Here is a 27389-nt window from a genome sequence, read left to right on the forward strand (position 1 = left end):
AAAGTTCTCTTTTTTACTATGTTCCCCAACACGCGCAAATTCACCTTTTAGTTTTTCCGAAGGTCGATCGATGTCAAGAGCGTTCATTAAATTTACAGCGGTTCTCGTTTTTCGGTATCGACGAGCTTTATTACCGGATTTATTGGATACCGCTGGGCGCATATTGTTTGCCGCACGTTGTATCGGTTTCCGGCAAATATTTTCCTTCGTGTAAGGGCGGCCGCGAACCGCGTGGAAATTGAAAGGGAGCCGCAGACACGTAGGCGGCTCCCGCCGAAATATATTCTCGCGAGAGTTTAGGGCGGTAGTCTCCCGATGAGGCTGATTTCGTTGCGGGAGGGAACGGTTGCCAGGGTTGATAGCTGCCTGGAGGGTGGCTTTTTTCGGCGAGGCCGGCCATCGTGTCTGTCGGCAGATATGGCGTCGGAAGACACCGCTCTCGAGAGGATGCTTGCGGTCCTTGTCTACGTATCGTGTATATCGATCGACGACCTGTTTACGAAAAATAGCCGCAAAAAAAACTATATTGTAGATTAGGTTTGCTGAATTCTTATATTTATTTTTATGTATATTTATTTTTTTTACAAGAAATAACGTTTTTGTTTTATGTTTTTAGAATTATAAAGGTCTCTTATAAAGTTTTTTTATGTTATTTATTGAATATGTATTAAAACTGTTATTATTATACTAATTTATTAAACCACTATATTTATAATGTGAGCGGGGGTTCTTTTCGCGGAGATTCGTCATACGTTTTGCAAATGCAATCGCACACGCACAAGACATGTTGCGTGCTTTCCACGTTGTACAATATTTAAAACCACAAAGAGATCAGTGTGCAGATTTTACCGAAAAATATATAGCAGTATTACATACAGTTTCAGATTCCCTTGTAGTTTCGCGAATACAGATTTTTCCAAATCTCGCATAAAAATCACTCGACACAGATTTTTTGCGAGAGCAAAGGAAAAATTAATTAAACTGTTCGATTTGAGAACGCCTCGTTTTGTTTTTTTTTTTTTTTACACAACACATCTCTCTCTCTCTCTCTCTTTCTATATCGAATGTTTATTCCCGGTCCAAGATACATGATTCTAGATTAAGACAATCCAATCCGTAAACTTATACCATTCGTTATTACCATAAGCACAATGACATACGAGAATATAAAAAATAAACCGGCGTAACTATAGAGGGATAATACGTTTTCATATAAATGACACACTGTAAGGCCGGGAGGAGGCAAAGCGCCAGCATGGACGATGTTTGCGTCGGTATTTATGTCGCTATTAATGTAAGCGTATTGCTGAGTTAACAGACCGAAGAGTCGGATTACAAGCGGATCGCGAATATTGGTGCTCATATAGTAACAAAAAAAAAAAAAACAAAAAAAAAAAGAAGATCGGATCGGCATCGAATTCGTCTATCGTCGCCGCGCACACAATCGAAAGATCATTCTTCTTCGATTACGCTGTATAAAAATGACTGTGTAAGATAGCGTTTGTTATACTCTCTTTAGAATCAGTGCTGTAAATTAGAAATAATTATCTCTGTATATATATACGTACATATAAGTCAGACGAAGATTTCAGTTAAGTTCGAAACGTACCCACATCTTTATAGACTACGCAACATCTTATCTGTGTATTCAGTGTTTTTCCCTCACCAAAGTGACGACTTCGTTACTTACACCGTTTGCAGCAGCAAAAGAAACTTCAATAAAATCAAATGATCTGAACCTACATTTATTGTTATCATTTCGCGAAAAACCTAAGACAAATATCTCGAGGAATTTAAAAGATTGATATATGAACAAACCACACCAAGAAGAACACGAAAAATGCAGAATGCGCATTACTTTATTTAAAAAAATAACCCATATGAATGTGTTATATATTGTATGTGGCGTATATTATAATATGCGCGTAATTGTATCATGAAAGTTTTAAAACGCAAAAATTGCTTCAGTGCTTGTGAAATTAAATTTAACGATCTCATTATTCACGTTAAACAATCGCAACTTTAAAACCGCAAGGAGGAACGTTACGATAACTCCCTTCTGTGTGCGGTCTTATTGTGATTTTCGACCGATACGCGTGATCCATTTAATCGATGTAATTCACCATCCATCGAAAATGCAACACGTTTTTTAGTAATTGAGTCGCATCGCACGATCGCGTCGAATAATTAGTCACTGATTCGTAGGTGTGTGGGGGAAAAAAAAGGCATGAAAACACCGACTCGATATTTTCGAATTTTATCGTTATACAGAACTCGGTGGAAGTTTTTTTCAATATTTACAGCATTTTTTTCCGATATGTCTCTGTTACGACGTAAATATTTTCTAGCATTATTCGTTTTTCTTCTCTGGTCCGGTAATACGTAATGATCGTTTTTTATCAACCAATGCTAATGCGTGTCGTAATAAATGTAGGTGACGACCTCTACGAATAATCAGCAACCAATAAATAACCACAAACATATTGTGTTAAACAGTAAAGTGTGAAGAGTATGTGAAGTTACGACATCCGGAACAGCGTCGCTCGTTTTCTCGTCGGTGTTTACACGGTCACGTAGAGAGCTCGTGTAAACTTGTTGAACGTTTGTACGCGAAAAGTACTTAACGGAAAATGTACTGTACATTAGTAAATTTATATTTTTGGAAGAAAACCAAATAGGGGCTGAAAAAAGAAACTGGGAAATTTTCGGCGCATCTGTAAAATCGATCTCGTGATGATAAACGTTAGTCTGAAAAAAGTTTTTTATTTAAACTTGTCAGTGCCACTTCCTTAGTATATAAATTTTCTAGTATAAAAAAAATCAATCAAGAAAGTGTTTTTCGATGTTGAGGTACATATTGTTTATTTGTGTAAACATTCTTTCTATTAAACTTTGTTTTAGAATGTTTCATGAGTTTATTTGCTCCTATGTGAATATTTGTCATATTACATATAAATTTTAAATAAATGACATGAAAATTTCAAATAAAAGAAAAATTAAATAAACAAAATGCGCAGATACGCGAAGCGCCCGGAGAGTTCGGAGAATCCAATACACAAACCCAAAAATTATGAATAAAAAAAAAAACATTTTTACTAAATTTTATATAATTCGACTTTTCATACAATCTATTCAATTTTCTAAACCATTACAAATATTTATGTATATTTATTCTACATTCTACTCTCTATTAATCTTTAAATATATGTATGCATCCCATTGATATCGCTACGTATTATGCTCGTTTGTATGAAGGATTCTCTAAAAACAGGCGCTGTTGCTCTTTCAACAGGCTGCGTGTTTTGCGGGAAAATAGATTAAAGTAATCCTTATTTAATATTATACTATTATGAATCTGTGTTTGCGTAGAGCTTTTGCGAATCGAACGATTGTCGCAGTTCTATGCATGTAAAATGCGTTTGAAAAAAATTATGCTTTCATCAATTATGCAAAACGACGCAGGAAGTGGCCGCGCAACTTTCTTATCTGTAATGATATTACCAATAACGACTTACCATGTATGTGAGTATTAACAAATTTATTAATGAGAATAATATATTATTGCGATAGTAATCTATATGTAAGTGTTGTGAATAATGAGATAATATTGTTGCTGTGATTAACTTTAAGATTGTAAGTAGTAGGAAATAGAGAGAACCACACACTGTTAGGTGTCACTTTGTCTCGATTCAATAAATGTTATTTCATTTTAATGCCAAATCATTACTTTTTATTCGTATAACATATTCCTACATACACATAAATCATATAAAAATTTTCCTTTATTACATGTACAGTATATACTTATATAAATTATAAATAGTATATCAACTATGCCAAAAGTGATACACTAGTTTCTATATTACTGAGAGACGGTATTTGCAATGACGCGTTTATTACATATACTTTACTTTTACATATTTAAATAACTAGATTATAAAAGAAGTATCATGTATAAAAAATTAATTATATAGATTATAAAGGAAATAACAAAAAACATTGTGTATTAAGACAAACATAAAAACCAAAAACTTGATCTTGTCATGGAACAAAATGGAGGTAAACAATCATTAAACGATTTACACGCATCAATACAAATAATTGTGTCTTTAATAACTTTACATTATCAAGTAATATCGATGACGTTGTCGACTTAGTCGAATGGTTCTTATACGCGATCCATTTGGTGTCATAACGTTGGGCAACAAAGTCTCTCTTTCCGTATCAACACTTCCATTGCCGCATCCTCGCATAAGAATATATATCCGTATCATCATCAACACAAACCAGATGCTTATCAGAGCTTTTTCTGGAAATCACAAGTCAAGCAATAAATCACAATCAACATCGAAGATTATTTCTACCGTGTTGAACAAATCAAACGTACCTGCTCCTTGATGGGGCGGATATACGTAAGCCAAATAAAATTCGGGTATGGTGCATCTTCTGATCAAGGTGATAATAATGTATTTCAAACTACTTCCGGTATAATAATCGATCGCGACGATCACAAAAAAAGATCCGAAAACGGCGCGTGTAAATATTTCCGCAACGTGGGACATGATGTTAAGAAACACCGCGATTGTAAGTACGAAGATTATAAACATAGGCCAGAACATCCAATCGCTTTCCAGAACGTAAAACATACTTACTGCAAAAAAGAAAGTAATAAAAATCACAAAATACTCACGTTTCTGTACATAATTGTGTTGGTCTCGTTCGTAACCACGCAAGAAAAGTTCATTAAGTCCTAATTAACGTACGCTTGATGTAACGGATGCTTTCGGTAACATCATAATCGTTTGTCTAACGCGCGGAATGACAAATAATCGATAAAGTAAACATCGATCGCGATCATCTGGTCCGGTAGAATCAGTCTTGCCGTCGCTCCCGTGCAGTTGCGTATGCACGCATCGTGTAATCTAAATAGGTTTCGGCGCAGAATAAATACGGGGACACAATTAGGTAAATGCGAATCTTCCAAGCCGGTTATACCATGCCGTGGAAGTTCGAGGGGGAGAGACGAATATATTACGCGTGTGTGCACGGCATATCCCACGCGCGGCGGCAGCGAGCGCATTTTTGCGTTCGGGCGAGGATGGCGAAGGGTAGTTCGCGGTGTTATAGTGAGAAAGGTGGGAGGCAACGTGAATACGCCACGCCACTTCTGCATGGGGGATTCGACGAGCGAGGTTTCCACATGAGCGGCTAGCATTGATAGAAGCTACGGGGAGAAACTGACTGTGTGCGCCCCTCTCATCCCTTCGCCAAACTCGAACTAACTTCGGGGTAGCTTGGCTGCGCTCCCACCCACAGCTACGCGGAGCTTCGCTCTCTATCCCTCCGCTTTTAAGCCTGGCTTTCATTATTTTCCTATAATTCGCAACAGCCCTTCGCGAGCATCGCGGCGTGGAGAGGCTACCTACGGTTCCCGCCTTCGCTTTTCCCTACGTTTCGCGCCGTGAAGCTACAAGACTGGCTGTAGTACTGGATGATGACTAGGCAGTAAATTAAATTGAAATTATCTTCGAAATAGCAAGAGGAACAATCTTTCGGAGAAAAGAAAAAAAAACAAATGAGCAAAGTTTTTTTTACAGTATCATTCGCTATGCAAATTTTATAGTTTTAATTTCGTGCACGATTTTGTTCGGGGGAGAGAAAGTACATAATATACATACCTGGAGCGTAGAGATATGTGATGCACGCGCACAAAATTCCTAACGGAATGTGATTGTGCAATTTTATACAAGCGTATAACATCCCTGATATCGCTGCAGCAAGAAAAGCCGACATCAAACCTATCGCAATGTTAACTGAAAGAGACAACCGTCATAAAACCAATCTTCTCCAGGTAAGTTAAGTATAAACTGCGCTTAATGTACATTTATGTCATTTAAAATTGCGACAGTAAATTAGTTTACGTATAATTACTCTCAGTGCTAAGATTGCCGATACCAACTGCTAGACTGTAACCGATAATACCACCTATTGTACCGTTTGATAATGAACGATCTATATAAGAATATTTATGTCCTCTAAGAACTGAGAGACAACCTACAATGAAGACTACTGCGCAAATCACTTTCGCAAACGAGTCGTCTGAAAGAAACAAAGTAAAAGGATGAGAAAAAAGTTATTGCTTTTAAATATTACTTAATTAAATCAATTAAAATGTTACAATAGTACGTCACAGTGTGTATATATATTATATACGTATTATATACATACAAAAGAGGAACTGTCTGAAATTTTACTGTCATACGTACGTACTTTATATAAAAATGCGTAATCTTTCAAATCGTGATTTACTATTCGGCATCAAATACGATAGAGAAAATCGAAGATACTAAAAAAACGCATCAAATGAAACATACTTAACATCTGACAACTTTCCGGATAGAGTTCGGGACTGCAAGCGTACGTAAAGCTCGGGACATAAGCCGAGGAGTAATTTCCGTAAGTGGCAACTGCAGCATAAACAGATCCTGTACCAGGATATGCGCTGTATATATGTCTCATAGGACTCATTGAAGGTACCTATCGCGAAATATTCTCGATGAGAAGATACTCTTACTGATTAATTGCCGCAAACAAATTTTCAAACTAAATGTAATAACCCTGACTATGATTGTATCAGTTTTATAGCGCACAAGTATTATTATTAACGCATTAAAAAAAAAAGTTAAGCTTCTTTCCAAGCTAATTTTGTGAACAGAAATACCTCATCGGCGTTTTGCACAATGTCTCGCGCCAACAACATGCTCGCGATCGCATCGAAATATGTTTCCGGTGTGAAATCCTGTCTAGGCAAATAAAGACGGTACATCTTGTGCTGCACCAGACTTTTCTCGCAAAGATACGGCGAGTTGTTGGTGGCGGGCGCCGAGGACGGCTGCGTATCGACTATGATAATTCCGTTTCCTATATTCAGCTTTTGATACGGCGCTACCTCAATATCGAATTCCATATTACATCCACCCGGTATCGGCGCTGGGGAGAACAACACATCTGTCAATGAACGACGGTGATGCGGATTCTCCCGATACACGACCAATTTTGCCATTACGTCCGTCGTCGGAAACGGTTAGCTATTCAACCCATTCACGCGCCACGTATAATAGAGACGCGCCGCAAATTAATCGAATGCACATCTTGCTGGCGCGATATGCAATTTATTTACGGCATCGCGATCACAACGTAACGACGCGCACGGCTGTTTAATTTAATATAACATATAATTTTTCGGTCTTTATCACGCGAATAATGTTCCTTTTCGCGACCATCCTTATAAATGCGCATATACCATTAATTTTATATTATTTTAATTGGCAGTGTGTAATGTCAGAGCGCGTCAGATTTAATTCGATTTAATGGCGCTCAAAAAGGAAGGCATAAAACAGAACGAGAGTGAGACACTCGTGTTAATGTATACAACAAAGAAAGAGAAATGTACATTAATTAATAAATTGTTTGTGCTTACCGTGTCGACCATATGTGACAATTACGAGCAACGCATCGAGGTGATGTACATTGTCGTGCTTTAAGAATACCTGTATGGGATTTAATACATTATGCGTTTTTAAGTACAGACCAATATTCGATCCAAACAAACTTCCGTTCGACACTTTATCGAGCTGCGCTTTGTCGTAAGCTAACGTGGCATTGTATTGAAATGTATGAATTTGTAACACAATAAACCAAATATCTGTTGGAATATCTGTTACGGTGATAGTTAAATCACTCAGCGGGGCTAATTGTATTGTTTGTTTTAGCGCTTCGTTCTCATGATAATTCCGTAAAGATAGTACTATTCCTTGTTTATCTGTAATGTATATGTATATAATAAAAAAAAACATTACATCAAATATATATTTCGTTATTCCACAAATAATTACATATTTTTGCAATATTATTTGCATATAATTTGAGATATTCACATATAAATTGTACAAATAAACAAGAGAGATAACTTTATTCTGAATATAATAAGCCATAACTTGTACACACACATGTTCTTTATGAATTCTTTCTGTTGACGTAATACGTCGATATACTAATACCTCGTTTTATGTAACGTGAATTTTTGAATTAAAACAATTACGTAGAAATATTTAAACTAACATGTAACAATTGTAGAAAAATGTCTAGACTTTCCCGACATTCGAATGCAAACCAACTGTAAATACAAACGTATATTGAAAATAAATACTGATTGTAATGGTAGCATTCAGGTAGATATGTACCTAGATATATTGTATACAACAAATGATATGATGTTTATACAAGCTACACAACTGTTTACACAATGTGTCCACGCGGACGGATATTGTTTACAAGTTGTGTCGGACAAAATCGTTGAACACACTTTGAGGTTATGTACTCGCGCTTACCAAGTTCGATGGTCGTATTTTCTAGCGACGTCGCGTCATCGAGGAACAGAGCCAACAAGAGGGCAAGCACGATTCGTCTCATGTTGTTACAGACAGTAATTAATAACCATCAAAATTGTTATCTAGGTGCAAACCGGCGTTTTCATCGCGACGAAAAATCGGCACTGCTGCGCAACAGCTGTCATTTGACACTCGGCCGTATACGCGCTCGTGCACGACCACGGCGCTCTCGTAGAACGGAGGTGGACGAGCGGTTCTCGCGCCGTCTCGCTCGCACGCCCCATTCATAAGCCTGGCGCAAACCGTAACGTCGTCTCGCTCGCGCTCACGGTCTCGCGTATTCAAGCGACTCGTATACTCAGGTCTCGCGAGGCGACCGACTAGCGGCGCGCCAGTCGGCCCAAGATGGCCACGCTGGATCAATGAAACGCGAGTAATCGTAGTGAAAACACAAATTGACAAGTGTGCAAGCGAACATCGCGGCTCGATCGCGGTGTAAATGGACCATGGGCAAGGACCAGGAGCTGCTCGAGGCAGCGAGAAGCGGCAACGTCACCGTAGTCGAGAAGATTCTCGGCCAGCGTGCCAAGAGGAGTGGTCCACTGGCAAGGTGGGTGTCACCGTGAAGCACGCTTTTTGACACTTTTGCTCATCACCGCCGTTTCCTTATTATCCGAATTCGTTCTCTCTCGCTTTCGGTTATTCGCTCGTGTTGTTCTTCTTATTATTTCGGCAATATTTACGGCCGACATCTCTTCGTCCGGAGTCGTCGACACGACGACGTCGTCTCGCGCATTCCATTATCGAACCGCTGCCGCACGTCGTGCTCGTTTCGACGTGCTCCGATTCGAGAGTCTCGCCAATATAAGGCTGTGTGCAACCAAGGATTCCTCGACCTACGTGATGTTTCCTTTCGGATTTCACAATTTCCTTTTCGCAGCAGCCGATGAAGAAACTCACGCCGCAATCTCACGCGGTTAAACAAACTCCCACGATAAATGAGACATATTGTCATCTCTTCTTTCTCTCCTTTTTTTTTTTCTTTTCGCAAGGATGCCTTGTGAACGATAACACCCTCACGCTCGATCGAACGTACGGTGTCGTCGTTCGATTAATCCGCGGCTTGTCGCGATTGACCGCTTGCCCGGATTTCTGCCGTTAGTTCTACTACCGTTAATTACACGAATCATTGCCCGCGTTTCCACCTTTAATCTCGCTCGCGAACATCCGTGTTATAGAGATTCTGAGATTTCCGTTCCGATTTCACGTAGAGATTAAATATAATAATTTCTTTGTATGAAAAATTAATGTAGCAGTTTTATATACGCGTTTAATACGTCGTCTAGTATATTGGCTGCGTGATCTTCTCATTTGAATTGTTCCCCAATTGTCTTAATTATACCATTATGTGTTACATCAAGTGAGAGCGGAACGAGTACAGCGAGTAACAGAGTGTGTCTCCATTGTGTGTCTTTCTGTGAAAAATAAAAAATTACCAAGCTAAAATGTAAAACTGCTTTAAACTCTGTATCATCAAGTTTCAGCGTTTTGTTCGAGATTCTTCTTCGCTAATTAATCGTGATCTCATCGTGACCATGAATCATATCAGCTACATACATTCAGTTTCCACGTTGCATGCAAATATGTTGATATTGAGCGAGGACATCACTTATGCGGAAATAACATAACGTAACGCTCTTTTCTCTCTTTATGCTGTTAATATAAAATATTTAAGTATCACTTAGAACTTATGTTCCTTTCTGTTATTTTTTAAAAAGATATCTGTAGAAACGTAAAATAAGGCGTGCAAATTTATATCTCTCGTTGAAATATTACATGAAAAATATTACGTAACTTTTGTTCTTTCGAACATTATCTGCAACGGTGTTTATCGAATTCCGGCCAGTTTTTTTTTATTTACGGCTAACAGAGATAAAAGAATATGTTTGGTTTGTATTATTACACTTTCAAGAGTCTTACTGATAACACGCGGCGCCGATAAGTCACGAAGAAACGAAACATCGTATAGAACATACTTGTTTTTACCTTTCGACACGGCGCTCGGAGATGCTATTAAATTCTTCGCGAATGAATTACCGCTAATTGTACGAGGTTTCGCGAACGCGTATATTACCGTGGGAATATCCCGTAATTTCGCGTTTATTCGCGAGAACGCGCCTGCGAATAATCGGATAGGCGCGGGCGCGAGCGCGCGTCGAGCTTGACGCGATGAAAAAGTTCCACGCGGAAATAAATTAACGACTGGTTTATATATATATATATGCATATATATATATGCGCGGTGTGTCGTCATTATCGTCGGAATCAGGATGAAACACTTCATTCATCTATATCAAACGTCGTCGCACGATCTCATAAAGAGCAATACGCGACAATTTGCGAACACTAAAATCCTACGAAAATTACATGTAATATCTTTTCAATTATCGTAACAACGCAGTCACAGATGAGACACCGTTTTGTTCCTCGCTAAGTTAGTCACCCCGTAGTGTGACTGATAATGTCACATTTTTCAACTCACTTTTATTGACTCTTTTTTTGTGCTGTCACAAAGCTCGCATTCACACGCTCATTGTTTACAATCTAAGTACAATTATGTCTTGGACACACTAACAACATATAGTTTAAGTGTTATATTAATATAATTCTTTCTCTTTCTATAAAACGTAATATAGAAGAGCTTTAATACTTGTATCAATGCACTTAAACAGACGATTAGTCGCCGGACGTGAGTCGATTAAACTTCGAGACGCGCGCGACTCCGAATGAATTTATTATTGAGCCGCGTACTCGCCTTCATTCAATTACACCACGATCGCCGATCACGTCGTTTGAGCGAGCGACGCTCGCGTAATTAGTGAAACACCATCGTCGGCACTCTTTATTGACCCAATGCCGCGAACTTCTCGACAAAGACGGACTTTGTCGACGCTCTTCGCCCCTCCATTAATTAAGTCATGCTGCGACGGCGGCACAAGAAGCTCACGGTTTGTTTTTCGAGAGATGCTCGTGCAATGTGCGTACGTGTGTACGCGTGCGTGTGTGCACACGTGCTACGGGCGCATTTTAAGGGCGATTTCGCCGCGCGACTGAAAAAAAAAGTAGTTTGGCGCAAAGAAAAAAAAATTAAGCAATAAAAATCACAGAAACGGTAATTAAATACCATATATTTCTACATTAAACGCATAAATATATGAAAACAAAAAATAAACAAAAAAGAGAAATTTGCTCTGTTTATCTATTATCTCGTCCTCGTTGAATATGAACGTTTAATTCCGAAATATATGTTTTCTCTACGCAATTGTCTCTCTTGTCACTTGTGTGCCTCGTTGTGTGTGCAACTTATCCATAACTACAAAGTCAGCCCGCAAGTTCTGCGCCAGGTTTCGTCGCTGCTCCGCGACCTCTTCACAGCCCGATGTGCCTTTTTGCCCCTCTTGTTGAGATCACAGAAAAGCAATATAAAACGAGACCACCCTGAGAGAACGAACCCCTCAGCAACACCCCGCAGGAAAGTCGAGAATATTTTGCGATGCTAATCGCGAAGTAGACGCCGCTACTTTTCGTATACGAGCGCCCACGAATGTATTTATCCTTTGTTCGTCGCTCGACGCTTTGTATCTGTGTGATAATTTTAATCATGGACAGCCTCTAGGAACGTCACGAAGAGAAAGAGAGAGAGAGAGAGAGAGAGAGAGAGAGAGAGAGAGAGAGAGAGAGAGAGAGAAAGGTCTTAGATCTGCTTAGTCAGAAGAACAATTTTGCTAACACAAAGAAATTCGCACGTAGAGAGAGAGAGAGAGAGAGAGAGAGAGAGAGAGAAAANAGAGAGAGAGAGAGAGAGAGAGAGAGAGAGAGAGAGAGAGAGAGAGAGAGAGAGAAAGGGTCACGAGAAATCTCTTTTGAGATGAGACGTAAGAAAATCGATAACTCTTAACAGTGCAAGTTACGTAATACGTATGGAAGTGTTTATATATATCTACATAATATACGTAATATTACATAAGTACAAATTTATCGGAAATAATCACGCACACAGACTGAGTTATCGAAATTCCTACAGACTGAACATTATTGTAATCTAAAAATCTTAATCGCTCGAAACAGACTATAATTTACTTGCGTTAGGATTTGTAGTGTTTCAAATGCAAGCTATGATTGAGGTATTGTATTTTTAATTACATACTATAAGTATACACATACACACACACACACACAGACACACATATCAATTTCTTTTCTTGAAGAAGAAAGCGTCGAGTTCAATTTCTTCAAGAATAAAATCTGCTGTTACTGTTTTAGAGCTCTTTGCATAACTGCATTAAGTGCAAGTGCTTCGGAGATCTCTTTTCTTTCGAAGCGTCTGTCAGCAAGTGTCTCCGAAGAAGGACATTCGGCTACGTCAGCGCGTATCGTACCTATCTTCTTTGCCGGAGGAAATTATCGATTGATGCCCTAGCACCCCTCACATGTATATACACTCTCACAGCTTTCAGCCTTTCTCTCTCTTTCTTTTTCTCACTCTTTCTCTCTCTCTCTCTCTTTCTCGCTCTTTCATCTCAGCTCCTCTTCCTCTCTCCTCTTCTTTGCTTTCTCTTTTGCTCCTTCTGTCTCAGCCTAGTTTTCCTCTACGCTTTTGCCTCCGGCAGAAGGGTGCGTTCGTGCTAAACACTCACGTTTACGGGGTCGGAAGGGGCTTTATAGGACTCGGTTTATCCATTCGCGTTTTATATTTGTAATCCCTCTACCCTTAAGGTGTTTACGAAAGCTCCATTAATATTATGCTTATACAGTATAAGTGTGCGTTCGTTATCACATTGCATTGTATGTGTATGTGCGTTTATTTTGCGTAACACATGAATATTATTTTTAAACTAGATAACACTAGCGATTATATGTATAATGCATTACACATATAATCACTAAAATGTAAAAGTGCATTATAAATGCAATTTTTTTTTACTTTCATAGAAATAATTTTCTCATTATCTTCATGGAAATAATTTTCTTATAATTTTTTATAATTAATCAAAATTTTATAATTGATTATTTTTTAAATTGAAGGTAAGGTTATACATATACAGAAACATATAACTTATATTTTATTTATTTAGCTGATTAAAAATATGATATTTTTTATATTTTTTGCTTATGCGTTACATTAACATGTATATATTTTATTATAATATGCGCTTGTTACATATCGTTATTATATCGAATATAGAAAAGCATTCCGCCTGTGTTTTTTTTCCGAGTTTGGCAAGAACAATGGTCACAATTATTAACAGTACTAAAAGTTGACCCACGATGCCCATTTCAATCGCGCAACTTCTTGATTAAGACCAACAAGAAATTACCATTATACGGTGTCCGACAGACGGTCTTTCCACCAATGATCGTCCTTTCCCTGTCTGTATCTCTTCTGCCCCTTCGTCGTTTCATTCGTAATGTTCAGAGACGACGGGGGCACCAAGGACGATGTCCTTTTTGCAGACAATCTTCAAGGTTTAATTAAGGAACTTGGAAGAGCAGATGAACTCGATGAATGGGGCGGACGAAAACCGAAAGGATGGTATGGAGAGGAAGAAGAGAGAGAGAGAGAGAGAGAGAGAGAGGGAAAGAGAGAGGAAGATGAGAGATAGAAAAAGAATGCCAAATGTGTGTGTGTTCTCTACTAACCAGGGTCGAAGCACGCGACACTACTTCTTGGTCATTCCAACGTAGTCCGTATATGTCCACTCAACCTGTGTGCGCGCGCGCGTAAACGTTCACGCATGACAGCGCAACGCGTTTGTGTGTACACGGCTTTAAGAATTGCGCACCACCCTTGTTGTTGTTGGGGCGCGGAAAGCAAACACCCGTCTCGGCTCAATGACCGAGAGAGAAGGAGGATTATAAGTGAGAGACACTGATAGGAAGATAAGAAATTGCACAATCAATAAGACTATTTTCTTTTTTGTTTTACATTATAAACTGCAATACAATAGCAAAAAAAAAAAATAGAAATTGCGCAATCGGTCTCTCACAAAAGACCAAACCAAAAAAAAAAAAATAAATAAATAAATAAATAAATTACCTCATAAATATAAAAAAATATAATACGCAAAAAGGAAAGAAGAGAAATTAAAAACCGGAACAGTTAATCGTCACTAAAACTGATCATTAAAGATACGTTTTGCGAGATGGTTGAAAAGAGATTACGCGCATACTTCTTCTTCTAATGCCGACGATGTGGCTCGTTACTCTTCTTTGCGTCGATTTTTCTTTTATGCCGACTTTTTGAGTTCGAGTGGCGGTTTGCCAGACCCGTAATGTCGCTCTCGTACGATACAATTTCCTTTTTGATGTTCGTTACAATGGCACAAGAGTTCCTCGAGAAGCTGAAGGGGGAGCGCTCGAGCCTATGTCGATCGTCGCGTGCCGCCTATGGAAAGTCAGCGATTTAGAGTGTGAGGGTATCCGAGGGGTTAATGATGACGTTAGTTAATGACGGCGTCGCTTTGATGTCTCGCTCGTATAGTGGAAAAAGTCTCCCGCTTACGTAATTGTTTTGTAAACTGAGCGCTCGATGCTTTGACGGCGACGTCACGTGGGCGTGGGATTGAAATGTGGTGCGCGCTTAACGCGCTGGGGAAAAGTCTGTGGCATTTTCTCACACATGTACGAGTCTGCGGTCGATAATGGATTCCACGAGCGATTTAAATCGCTCGGAAATTTAATACCGATGCCGATAGCAATCGATGATTTAATTAGAAATTGCTTTTCGAACTTAATTATCGATCGAATCGATTGCTTTGACGATTATTGATCGATCGCTCTCGCAGGAATGTCAAAGATAATCAATACATTATGCATACCGTACGTATAACAAATAAAATTCATTAACGTAACGGAATTTTCAGTGCGCGAGTAAAGAACAAAACCAAATTCTCGTCATATTCTAGATATATAATTTCTGATATTTCATTAAGTTCACGTGAAATAAACGATAGACCGAAGATGAAATATATATATATATATATATATATAAGATTTTGTGCTTCACTTCTCATATAGAAGTTATATGAGAGCTGTGCAAATATCGCGCTCTCATCTGCCTTATGACACACTTATGACACATTTATTAGTCACTTAGAATCAATATATGCTGTTTAATAGAAGATTTCTCATTTAGAGAAATCATCATGCTTCGAACGTAGAATTGATCGTGTATTCATTCAGATTACTTTTACAATGTGTGTCACACGTAGTGATTTTATCAAATAAACATCCCCGGTATATAACACGTTTCTTCCGTTAGAGCATTTCTTAAACCTGCGCTTTCTCGCATCGTTATTTACGCGCGCTCGTACAACGAGAAGAAAATAATGAGCCGTGGATTTAACAGGTTAATTACATGTTATAAACTTACGTGTCCGGAATAATAACAACACTATGTCGGACAATTGCTGTCAGTTAAGCAAGATTTTTGCACGTACGGCACGCACGACCTTTGTTACTGTAAATGAGAACATTAATTGTGACTCTTTTTACATCAATCGACCGTTAGAGCATATAAACAGTTGATTTATATAACTACAGTTAACAGTCTGGATTTTTATTTAAGAATTACGATTATGTAATTAATTTTTTTTTGACGACGGCTAATTTTCGTTCGCGCAGAATTAAAAAAAACAAAAAGAAACGGAATTCACTTTATACAAACTTTATTTGATCCTTTTTCTGGATATTCTCGAAATCCAGTCAATTCGAGCGCCTTTGAACGCGGATACTCAACGCTTCGAGGGCGGCTGAATAGCCACCGATCCCTCTCTTCGTTCCTCCAATCAAATCCACTTGAAGAGAGACGGGATAACGAGAAATTCCACTATGGGCAAAGCGTTGCAGGAATATCTGGATATCCGATTCAATAAAAGGAAGCAGGAAGATGGCGAGGGCAGGAGTCATAAGTCGCTGGAGAGAGACGTGTTATATAGCGCTTCTCTCTTCCGCTTTTCCCGAGGGAGCCGTCGTTTACACGGTGTTTGCGGGGGCGCGACATTTATCTCCGCGCGAAGCGCAACAAAGGCGCGTAATGAGAACATGTGTTGGACGCAGGAGGCTTCATTAGCGTATCTGTTTCTGTTCTCGAAGCGTTCACTTAATCGCACGGAACGCGCTGATACCAAGATGTGCGATTTCTTTTTTTACTCTGAGAGTCTTTTGTAAAATTGTGCTGAAAGTCGAATGTTTCTTCCAATCATGAATATTAAAAGAAAATAAAAACAAATTGTATTCAAAACAAGTTGTATTCAAATATTGTCACCTTTCGATTTACGAACGATCGATATTTAACAATTCTTAGAAATTAAGACGAATTTGTAATTGCACATGTTGTAATAGAAACTTCTGAAGTATTTTATTGATTTGTCATTAACACGCATTTCTTTTTCTACAGTTTAAATAACAAATTACTCAAGTCGTTACAACTTGGCAGTTCACGGTGCAAACTTAGCATTAATTTACAATAATAATATAAATTTTAATAGTCGTCAATATTTCGTCGTACGATTGAGTAATATTTCTGCTTGCAGTTTGCGTCGGGGACCAGGAGCTAATGTGCAAGACGCTAGTGGATATTCAGCCCTTCATCATGCAGCTCTGAACGGACATAGGTACAGTATCTCGAATTAGTGTTGTCAAAACCGATCAAAACCGCGATTAAAAATTTTTAATACTTTTATCATGTGGCTATTAATAATTCGTCGACGCTTAATTCCTTCAAGTCAATCTACATCTGTCAACTTGTCTGATATTTTTCGGAATAATCTTTTACAGAGACGTGGTCAAATTACTTCTCCAATATGAGGCTTCCACCAACGTAGTTGACGCTAAGGGTTCTTCGCCGCTTCATTTGGCAGCTTGGGCGGGGGACGCGGAAATTGTGCGATTAATTCTCAGCCAGGGCCCGTCGGTGCCGAAAGTGAATCTTGCGGTAAGTAGCGATTTCAAGTGTCGATCCCCCAGAAGTTCTTTGACAGTGTAGCTGCTATAAATCACTTTAGAACGCGCAGTATATTTCATATTAAAGATTTATATGAGAAGTTCCATGCGCGCGCGTGTGAATCACTTGAAGAAGAATTCTAAGTCTTTATATTTCAAAAAATCTTAAAATCAATTTTACCTTAACAAAAATAGGTTAAAATAAATATTCAACTAAACATAAACTTTCACATACAAAATAATCAAATTTATTGAGATCAAATGTTTTCAGTATATGTAATTTAAGTGAAAATAATATTATGTGTTATAATTTCATATGAAAACACTAAGTGTTTTTTAAAATTATTCTACTGTTGATATAATTCAGAATAAAATGTAGTAATTTATACTTCTCGTAGCAGTATATAAATAGTTACAAAAAATGTGTAGTAGCGCTACCACTTTCCTCTCAAAGTTAAGTTTTGTTGATTCGGTGTATAAGAGAATAGACCGAGCGAACACACATTCGGTTCATGTGTAAAATATATTTGTTTCTTGGAGAGATTCTGCATAGTTTTGTTCCAAAATCCTACTCTATCCGATGAGTTGGAGTTTGGGACACAGTCCAGCATGCGGGATATCGGTCTTTCTCTTCTGCCATTGATAAAGTTATTTATTTTACATAACTGAATACATAAAATTAAAATAGGTTAAATAACTGAAGAATTATGTTGAAATATATTTCTTCATTCACAATATACGAACAAAAATATTACATAACCATTTCTTACAAGTTATTTTAACTACCTTTTTGCGTTTTAAATATTTCTGAAGTTATCTGTACATTATACTTAAAGTTCAAACAACAAAATATAATCTATATTAAATATAGAATCAAATATTTAACATTTCTAGTCTGTCAGACAAGTAACGTACGACGATATGAATAAGTTTTACTCGGAATTTAAAGTGGATAAATATAAAAAATATTACCATTTAATTAACATTTTATTTTTTCCTATGTAACTTCGCGAACGTCAATGTGCATCATTCAAAAAACTCCAAATATCGATTTTGGTTACAGACAAAGGATAACGAAACTGCACTGCATTGTGCGGCGCAGTATGGACACACGGAAGTAGTGGCACAGCTGTTGCAGTACGGATGCGACCCTAGTATCCGCAACAGCCGCGGAGAATCTGCGCTCGACCTCGCCGCACAATATGGCAGGTAAATTGCACGTGACTATTTTTTTGTTTTTTGTTTTTTGTTTTTTTTTTTTTTTCAACGATACGTATCAGTTAGAGAGATATGCAATTTCTCATATAATATTTTATTCGAATTTGCGAGAATTAAATCAGAATAATTTCTTCGATCTTTCACGTATTATCTAGGACGTATTACTGATGCGACGTAATCGTGATATTTTTTACAGATTGGAAACAGTGGAATTACTCGTGCGAACGCATCCCGAATTAATTGAATCGCTTCGAAATTCTTCCTCGTCTCTGATCTTCCCGCATACACCTTTGCATTTAGCTTCGCGCAATGGCCACAGGTAAGAGTTTCTTCACTGACGTATAAGAAAGTGATTTCCGACAAAAAGTTTTAAGAAGTTTCATCATAAAACAATTTTCTGATATGCTAGCAACCTCGATGATACATTACATTGTATTCCATGTTTCGTGTAGTAATGTAGTTGGCTGTATCTTACTGTAGCGGAACGGATTATAATGGCGCCGCCGTCGGTTGGGCATTCGTTTATGTTTACCTAAGGACCGCGTATCGCTTCTTCCCGCGAAATGGTCACGCTAATTACTGGATAATGCGTACCGTGTATTGTGCCCGAGTACAACAATGGACTCGTTCGTGCTAACCATAACGATGTCGAGCCATTTGCAGCGCTGGCCATTAGAGCCAATCAGAGAGCACCGCGTTGCGTAATCCCGTCGAATGCGATATATGCGTCCTTCGACTGGCATGATCCGATCCAACCCTACTGGTTACACGTCCCATATTACCGTCCTGTCGATTGCCCTCTCGTCCCTCCTCGAGCCACGCGAATGCATCCGATCGCATCACGCCAGCAGTCGCTCTGTCCATCCGTGCGGATTGCTGACCGCCTCCCGATTACGAGAATCGTATTAATCATTGCCGCCGAAACGTATCGACCTATATTAATCGCGACCGTAACAGCGAACGGATTCTACACCGGTAGTGAGATACCTATTGTCTGCGTCTCGAAAAAAAAAAAATATCAGGTTCTAGTGGCACACTATCTACCAGAGATATCATACTATATATATAACGAGTAAAATAAGTCACCAAGTACTGAACTGGAGTGGAAAGCACTTTCTATGTGGGATACATAATGCCGTAATCATAATCGTGTATCTTGTGTAATATTATTCGATTAATTGAACCGCATAATAGGATGACAAAGAAGTAAGCGGATAATCGATTACATCGAGCCATATGATCAGGTGACGGAGATTAGTAACGCCGTTATATATTCTTCAGTAATTATAAAAGATTTCTTGTCTCTTTGAAATCACGGCAATAACTTTTTAACTCGTCATCCGCACGCCGTGTAACATATCCGTTACGTAGTTTGTTCGCGATTCTCGTTTCACATTTAACATTTGGTGTCGAGCGATACGTTCTCGTTTAACAGGGCGATGCTAGTCTGTAATCCACCTGAGCTTTTTGTATAATCGGACGCTACGGAGACGTGAACGGTGGATAGCGAGTGGGACGGGACGGTCGTAACAGTCCGGTTGGCGGTCAAATCGAATCGTGAATCGCCACGAAACGGCAGTCACATTGTAATCGGGTATAACGCCGGTTTTTCTATGCAGCCTCGCAGCCGGTAATCGCTTTAACCGGCGCTTGCCGCTTATAATGCGATCGTATCGCGATATACAGTCCGGTGGCTGCATTTTCCGTCGATGCCGGCGCGAGGGTGCAGCAGAATTGGTCCGGGAGTGACGGTAGTGCGAGTGTGGGGTAGTAGCGTGAGGGAGAGAGCGAGCGAGCAGAACGTGACATTTTATCGCTCGAATTTTGGTTAAATAACGGCGCGTGAGACGTTTGCGCCTGTACGAGTGCGAACGCGTACGCACGAGCTGTTTGAGCGTTTTGGGCTGAATCAGTGTTTCTCAAACTACGGCTACCGTAAAACAGCGTATGGTGAAGAATAACATGATAAAAAATAAAGAAAATACGAATCTTTTTTTTTTTTTTTATTTCTGCAAATATGAATATAAATTTCGACTGTTTGAGAATAAATTCTACTTGGCTGGATTTATTTTATTGAGTTTATTTTTGTGAATTGTGTGTAATATATATAGACATCGCGCAGAGTTTGAGAATCTCTGAAAGAGGTACATGCGATGCACACGAGCACGTGTGAGGGGTGCGTACATTGCGACGGTAGGGCTCACGCACGCGTTTCACACGCGCACCACGTTATTTAGTGTATCTACCAGTGCAGTGCTGTACGGGGCTAGAGAGCAGAAGGGAGGAAGAGGGGGAGGGAGAACGAGACGGTTGATGGCAGAGAGAGAGATCAGTTTGGTGAGGTGGGGCGGACGTGGAGTAATGTCTATTATCGGATTCAATATCGGTGCTCTCGGTAAGCCAGTATACAAATACCCCTATGCTACGGTAATAACAACATAGGTGCATGCGAATCCGATCTTCAGCCGCCAATCCTATATGTGATGGACGGCTGCGGTCACCACAATCGATGCACCGGCTAGAAGATGGACGAAATCTGCGTTTTGAGCTTTCGATTAAGCGCCGGTGGCAAATGCGGTCTTTCCGATGAACTTTTAGTGGTTTGTAGAACAGCTATGTCACACACACGGATCGAGATATTCCGATCACGGAACCTTGACTAAAATTCTGAAACCAATCTTGCTCCATTCGAAATGTATTATAGAGCTCGACTACATACGTATAGTCAACGGATTATTACTCTATTTTCCATTAGTTTTCAGGACCGAGTTTTCTTCTTATTTTGTTTAAAAATAATAAAGCACGGAGATTTTTTTTATAACAGCATAATATAATCCTATTGTAAACAAATGTGTAATACAGTTATTCTAAATAATTAGGTACTGTGTGAAGCACACACTTATTTTACTATAAATTGTACAAGTTCGTACAATTACGATCTACGCTCGTTTGTGAAACGTGAGATAAAATATAATGAGATGTTCGCATAATTTTGTTGCAGAGCTGTGGTGGAGGTTCTTCTTGCCGCTGGAGTTGATGTCAATACAAGAACGTCAGCGGGTACGGCGATGCACGAGGCCGCGCTCTGTGGCAAGATGGAAGTGGTACGGGCGCTTTTAGATCGCGGAGTGGATTTGGGCATTAGGGACTGTCGACAAAACACGGTGCTTGATCTTCTGGGACAGTTTCCGCCGCACGTCACTCAAGATATCACGGCGGTGATAAAAAGTACGACAGCGTTTCGCATGTAATTTATTTTTGTAGCGTCATGACCGATATACTGAAGGATTCATGTAATTAGTAAGTTTTTCATCGAGGCAAACGTATGTTTTTTTTTTACGTGGCGTTTAATTAAATCGCTCTTAACTAAATACGTAAAGATTTGCGTGTATTTGCATAACGTTGTAATTATGTACAGCATAAGAGCTAGTAATCTTGACCTCTGCTTCCATATACATATATATATATATATATATGTATATATAATGTGTATGTGTGTATATATTATATATCAGAAGCAAAAATTACGTTGAATATTTGTAACTAATATATTTCCATTTAAATGAATTAAAATTAATTTAATTAAAAGTAGGGCACATTAAATTAAAAAAAAATATTTTAAACTTTCCAATTTAAAGTTTTGTTATTTTTTATTATCGTTTATTTTTTTATGTTTGCGATCGAGTTTGTTTTACTAATTGTTGCATTCTTATTTTATTAGACTTGTTTCTCGTAACTCTTGCAAGTCAATTTTACATATGTGTATGTAATATATTTTATTATTGATTTTAAACAGGGCATCGGTCTTCCTCCGGTGTGGAAAGCGACGCTGACAGTGAGAATTTGCCGCCAATTCCAGTGCAGGGTGGCGACTCATTGGGGAGCCCCTACGAAAATGTTCGCCCGGGAGACGAACTCTCCCCTGCGGAAGGTACATCGCCTACTCAATGGCAGTTCTATCACAAGCCTCGGGATGACGATCGTCGAGTTTCCGGCACTTCCGTCATGTCCTTGTGAGTACTTTTGTTTATTTTGACTTGTCGCATGTTGTGCAATGCAGTATTTTTTTTAAAACGTACACGTTGAACTTTTTTATATTTCCTCTTTATAATAATCACACTATCATACGAAGTAAAACGATATATGCTTGTACAGAGATACATATTCGTAATATTAGCAAGAGATATTAATTCGGTAGTACCCATATATATATATATATCAAACGAAATATTATGAGAAGTATATATGTAGGTATATATACCATCGGTAGGATGATATGTTTGAGATACACTGTATAAACATTACGTTTCCACGTACGTAGAGATTAGAATATTAATTAACATCTACTTTTTTCGGTAACGTAAATGTAAGGATAAAAATTGTTTTGAACAATTACATCATTACACCGTACATATATTTTTTCTTGCGTATTAATAGTCAAACGGATCGGGACTTCGCGAACGGAATATAGCGTGAGAGAGTGTTCTTTTCATTCAGACCATTTTTGTAGAAATATTTCTGAAGGAGTAAAAATCGCGATGATATTGCATTGGATGAGCACGGAGGCTCGTAATATTTTGCAACAGACTTGGTATAATATAGATGCGCGCACAACAGCCGCGACTGGTGCTTTAATATAGGAAATGTTATACAAACAAAAGCGTAGACGTGGACGGAGCGCAGAATGAATGAGTGAGTGCCGGCCAAGCACGGTTGTTGGTGCTAGCGTTGCTGTTCCCGCTGCCGCTGTTACCCTGCAGGAAGTGGAGAAGGTTGGAGGTGGAGATTCTCGGACCGAAAAGGGAACTGAATATGGGGTAGCGCCGGGGGTTGAAATGTGAAGGTAGAGGAAGAGGTTGTGGAGGAGGTGGCACGGCCGCGTGTAGCCCCAGCGCGTTAAGCACCGCTTGGCTTGGTTTAATTTTCCTGATGTAGGCAGGCGAGATGGTGGGTCCGACCGCCTCGTTCGCCCCTGGGTCACCCCCGCTGCATCACCCTATTGGTACTCGGTGCCAGTACTACTACTCTAGTCGGCTAAGCCCGACTGGTTGGCTCGGGATCGCGAGCGAGAAAGAGAAAGACGACGGTAAGAGTGATAGAGAAACGATGAGGGAAAAGTGGAGAGTAAGGCAGCGAACGAAAAGAGAAAGAGGGACACGCGATATATACATGAGGAGGAGGAGGAAAAAGGGGAATGAGAGAATGTAGGAACTGCCGTTGATGTTCCTCACTTCCACCATCAATGTTTGACGTCGGTAGCCCCAGCTTGGCCGCCTCAAAATGAATCCATCACGTTAAACAATGTAAATGTTAGCCCGTCTCAGCATAAAACTAATAACCATTGCTCTCTACCTTGCGCGCTGCGAAAGTGCGGCCTCCGCAACCTCTAGAGACTACCGGTTTCTTTTTCGCTTCTATTTCTCATGTTCGTCGCTCCGTTCTCGTCGACGTGGCATTAAAAATTTGGCACTTGCCAGCGAGTATCTTTAACTGAGTTGTGTTCTGTCAAAGAAATCAATTATTTTTTTTTCAATACGATTTACATTTACATTTTTACATAAAACAATTATTTTTTTTGCTGCTTGCTTTCGTGACTGTTCTTGACGGAAACATATAAGTCACTTAGCTGTGTTTACGATAAATGACACAATATTTTAAATACCAATTAAAGTTAATAAAATTATATAAACAAAGATATAATACCATTACTTTTCTTCAGAAATATATCAAATTAGGCGATAATTGAATATTAGCTATAGCCAAATATCTGCGGCTTAATCGATACGTGAGATTATGTTGCTTGGCTTTCGATGTGCGGTTGACTGCTGGTAATTGACAGTTGACGTACCGGGATGCGCGTTTCAGTGAAGACGAGCAGAACGGGGAACCGGTGAACGGAGTACGGAGGACCCTCCAGCAGACAGAGGACTCCGACCCCAGTTCCGTCTTCGACAGCGTCTTTATGTCCCTATCCGACACTCTCAACTCTATAAATACTCTCGAAAGTTCTGAACAAACTCCTGAAGATATACCACAAAACATTACAAAAAGAACACCACTACCACCCGACACTACACGGTAATAACATGCAAACATTTCGCACTGTATAGTTGCACTAGATACGAGTACTTAACATTAAATCACTGGTTTCCAAGGTAGTCGGCAGTAGCTTACATGCAACTTGTACATAAAATACTCGCTAACAGCTATATTTGATGTGTCGCTCGAGAACCACGTGTAAATATTGTATTTTAGATAACTAGTTTTGTGACGTATACAATAATATAAACAATAGCATATAAGCGTGATCTAAACAAGATTTTTTTTATGATTACACGAGCGAAAATGTCGCTGAAGTTTGGAACGTTCGTCGAGCGAAAAAAATATGTTTTGACAAAGACTTTCCGGAAACTTCTTTTGTGGCAAAGCGAACATATATCACATTTTATATCTATTGATATAATAATAAGATCGTTACTTTTGACTTTTTTTGCATTATGTATTTATGTAATTTGTTAGTGCAGATTGGTATATGAAGGAAAGTGTTTTTGAAAGATATGTACCATCAGTTTCTTAGAGCGTTAATACATTTGATAGAAAAAAAAAATACTTACATTACCTGCTCGATAAAAGCGAAATATATATTTTCGCTCGAAATATGTATTTTCGAACGTTTTGCACTTCAACGACATCGAGCAAAAGCATTTCGGACATTCTCGATCTGTCGAGTCGATTTATCGTCGACTAATAGATCGCCGATTGCTTTGCCACTGAGATCCGGAGTTTTGCTCACACAGAGGTTCCGACAGTGGGCTGTACCAAACTCCACCAGTGCCACGTGGCACAATGGAGGGTAGCTACGTGTCGGAGGACCTGTCCTTGACATTGCCCACGGGATACAGTAGAGAGTCCGACCAATTGAGCGTGTCGTCATCCTCGAGCGTCGGCGGACCGAGCCCACGGGATCGTCGTTGTTTACCCAGCGATTCCAGCGGCATTTACTTGCCAATGGCAAGTCCCCTGTCCAGCTCGCTACATAGCTCCGCTTCCAACAGCAAAGTCTCGGTAAAAAATCTCAATCAATCCGAATTATCGTTGTAAATGCGTATTTGTGAAAAAAAATTACGAATATATGTGTCAAATAGAAACGTCGGAAAGAGGAAAAATTGATGTTTCTTCAAATATAAAACTTTAATGTGGCAAAAAATATCTTTAAAACAAAAAAATTTTTTTAAAATAAAAATTGTCGAACATGAAGAAACGTTCGCTTGTTCTTCCGCAGCCAACACCGCCCAAGAAACCACCCAGGCGAAATCTCTCGGTATCCCCAACGCACTTGCAGACACAAATGTCTTTATCAGCCGACAGTTCGGTCGGGCCGAGCAATTACGAGTATTTGTTCTTGGCGCGCACCGGCGCGCGAAGTCACATCGATCTTGAGCAACTGCAGAAACGGCGGGACCAGCTGCGACACGTCACTCGAAGCGTGGAGTACGTGGAAATGAAATCACGACTGGTCGGAACGGATGAGGAGCGCGAATCTAACGTGGAGCCGGTGGCTATAACGTCCATTTACGAGAACCGACCGGTGAAAATGCTAAATCCGCGTAGAAAATTACGCAGACACGCTTACGACAGCTACGAGCCGGAAAGCAATCCGTACGCCGACAAGTCACCGTGCAGCGACGGCGATGCTGTGATTCAGGAGCAAACGTTCGTGTCGAACGCATTTCTCACTCTTAAGTCTTCCCAGGAGAGTCTACTCGATGAAAAACGCGAGATCGACGGGCAAATCAATTTGGAGAATCGTGAGGCCACCGACAAGCGTCTCAAGCGCGTGCAAATGATGCTGCCAACCAGTCCTACACACTACGTTCAGCCACCCACACCTGACCATCCACCGCCGTCCGCCATGCAAGCGGAAAAGTCCATCCATGAACGTATACGTCCGCTCAGTCAGGTAAGTGATGAGACCGTCACGTATGTGAATAATTATTGTTCCACGCGAGGTCACAGTATGTTGGCGCAGATAGCGAGCAGTTAATGACTATAGTCACTAACACGATAACATCTCATTACGACTTCCCGGCGCAACGCAATTTTTGTTTTCACGTTTTGCTCATCGCGAAAACAAAATTTCAAAAGAAACGCGCAATAATTTTTTTCCTTCTCCCGACATCTCGGAATTCTTTGAGAAAAAAATAAATCTGATTCAGAGAAAATCATATCGATGATGTGTATGAATGGATGGTTCTTAAACAGCTCTAACGTCGTTTCTGATCTCTGCATTAACTCGAGCAAGCGTGCGTACAAGATTCTCGATTTCCCGCGAGAATTCCGCAGTTCATTTCAAACGGCAGGCAAATGGGAAGCGTTTCTGCGACTTGTCGCGTGGTATTCGGCAAAAGCGCGACGTTCGCAATTCCGCATTCTCGACTGCTTCTCAGAAATACGCAGTAGACGCGCTTGACGTATGCCATCGCGTCTCATGTATGTCTCAATACTGAGATATATAATTTTCGTTGATATGCATTAGATCGCGATTGAAAAAATTGACAAAATTTGCAGGGAGAAGAAGAAAGGATACGCGAAACTATATATGGATATCTTTAAAATATTCGTCAACAGACCGAAACCGTCCTTTAAGGTGCTTGTACGCAAGAATGAGGAGCGCGCTCGTTAAGAGTCGCCATTAACGCTCTCACTTGACCTGGTGCCTTGGACAGTAGATAAGCAGTAGTCGACGTGGCGTCTTACCAGATTACGTTTAATATACAA

At 39.5% G+C, this 27389-nt stretch overlaps 2 protein-coding genes across 5 annotated transcripts in view; one reads left to right on the forward strand and one right to left on the reverse strand.

Moving 5' to 3' along the window:
- Window positions 1–3764: 3764 nt before the first annotated feature.
- Window positions 3765–8617, reverse strand: LOC109863998 (transmembrane 7 superfamily member 3-like). Its single transcript, XM_020444751.1, has 8 exons — window positions 8391–8617; window positions 7481–7822; window positions 6722–6990; window positions 6375–6537; window positions 5932–6099; window positions 5679–5813; window positions 4388–4651; window positions 3765–4309 (listed from the first exon to the last, which is right to left on the reverse strand). The coding sequence occupies exons 1-8, from the start codon at window positions 8470–8472 to the stop codon at window positions 4119–4121; spliced, it is 1614 nt and encodes a 537-aa protein (XP_020300340.1). The 5' UTR covers window positions 8473–8617; the 3' UTR covers window positions 3765–4118.
- A 91-nt stretch (window positions 8618–8708) lies between these two features.
- LOC109863999 (ankyrin repeat and SAM domain-containing protein 1A-like) overlaps window positions 8709–27389 on the forward strand; it is a 44156-nt gene continuing 25475 nt past the window's right edge. For 2 of the 4 annotated variants that reach the window (XM_020444752.1, XM_020444755.1), the window contains exons 1-10: window positions 8709–9000; window positions 16985–17065; window positions 17229–17385; window positions 18457–18602; window positions 18808–18930; window positions 21613–21839; window positions 22408–22624; window positions 24477–24689; window positions 25421–25676; window positions 25894–26571. In XM_020444752.1, the coding sequence (XP_020300341.1) occupies window positions 8897–9000; window positions 16985–17065; window positions 17229–17385; window positions 18457–18602; window positions 18808–18930; window positions 21613–21839; window positions 22408–22624; window positions 24477–24689; window positions 25421–25676; window positions 25894–26571 (2202 nt within the window). In that variant the 5' untranslated portion in view covers window positions 8709–8896. Of the gene's footprint in view, window positions 9001–16984; window positions 17066–17228; window positions 17386–18456; window positions 18603–18807; window positions 18931–21612; window positions 21840–22407; window positions 22625–24476; window positions 24690–25408; window positions 25677–25893; window positions 26572–27389 lie in introns of all 4 variants that reach the window. The other 2 variants (XM_020444753.1, XM_020444754.1) reach the window with 2 other exon arrangements.

The sequence above is a fragment of the Pseudomyrmex gracilis genome, unplaced genomic scaffold (genome assembly GCF_002006095.1).
Source record: "Pseudomyrmex gracilis isolate BER0280 unplaced genomic scaffold, ASM200609v1 scaffold_15, whole genome shotgun sequence".
Taxonomy (NCBI): Eukaryota; Metazoa; Arthropoda; class Insecta; order Hymenoptera; family Formicidae; genus Pseudomyrmex; species Pseudomyrmex gracilis.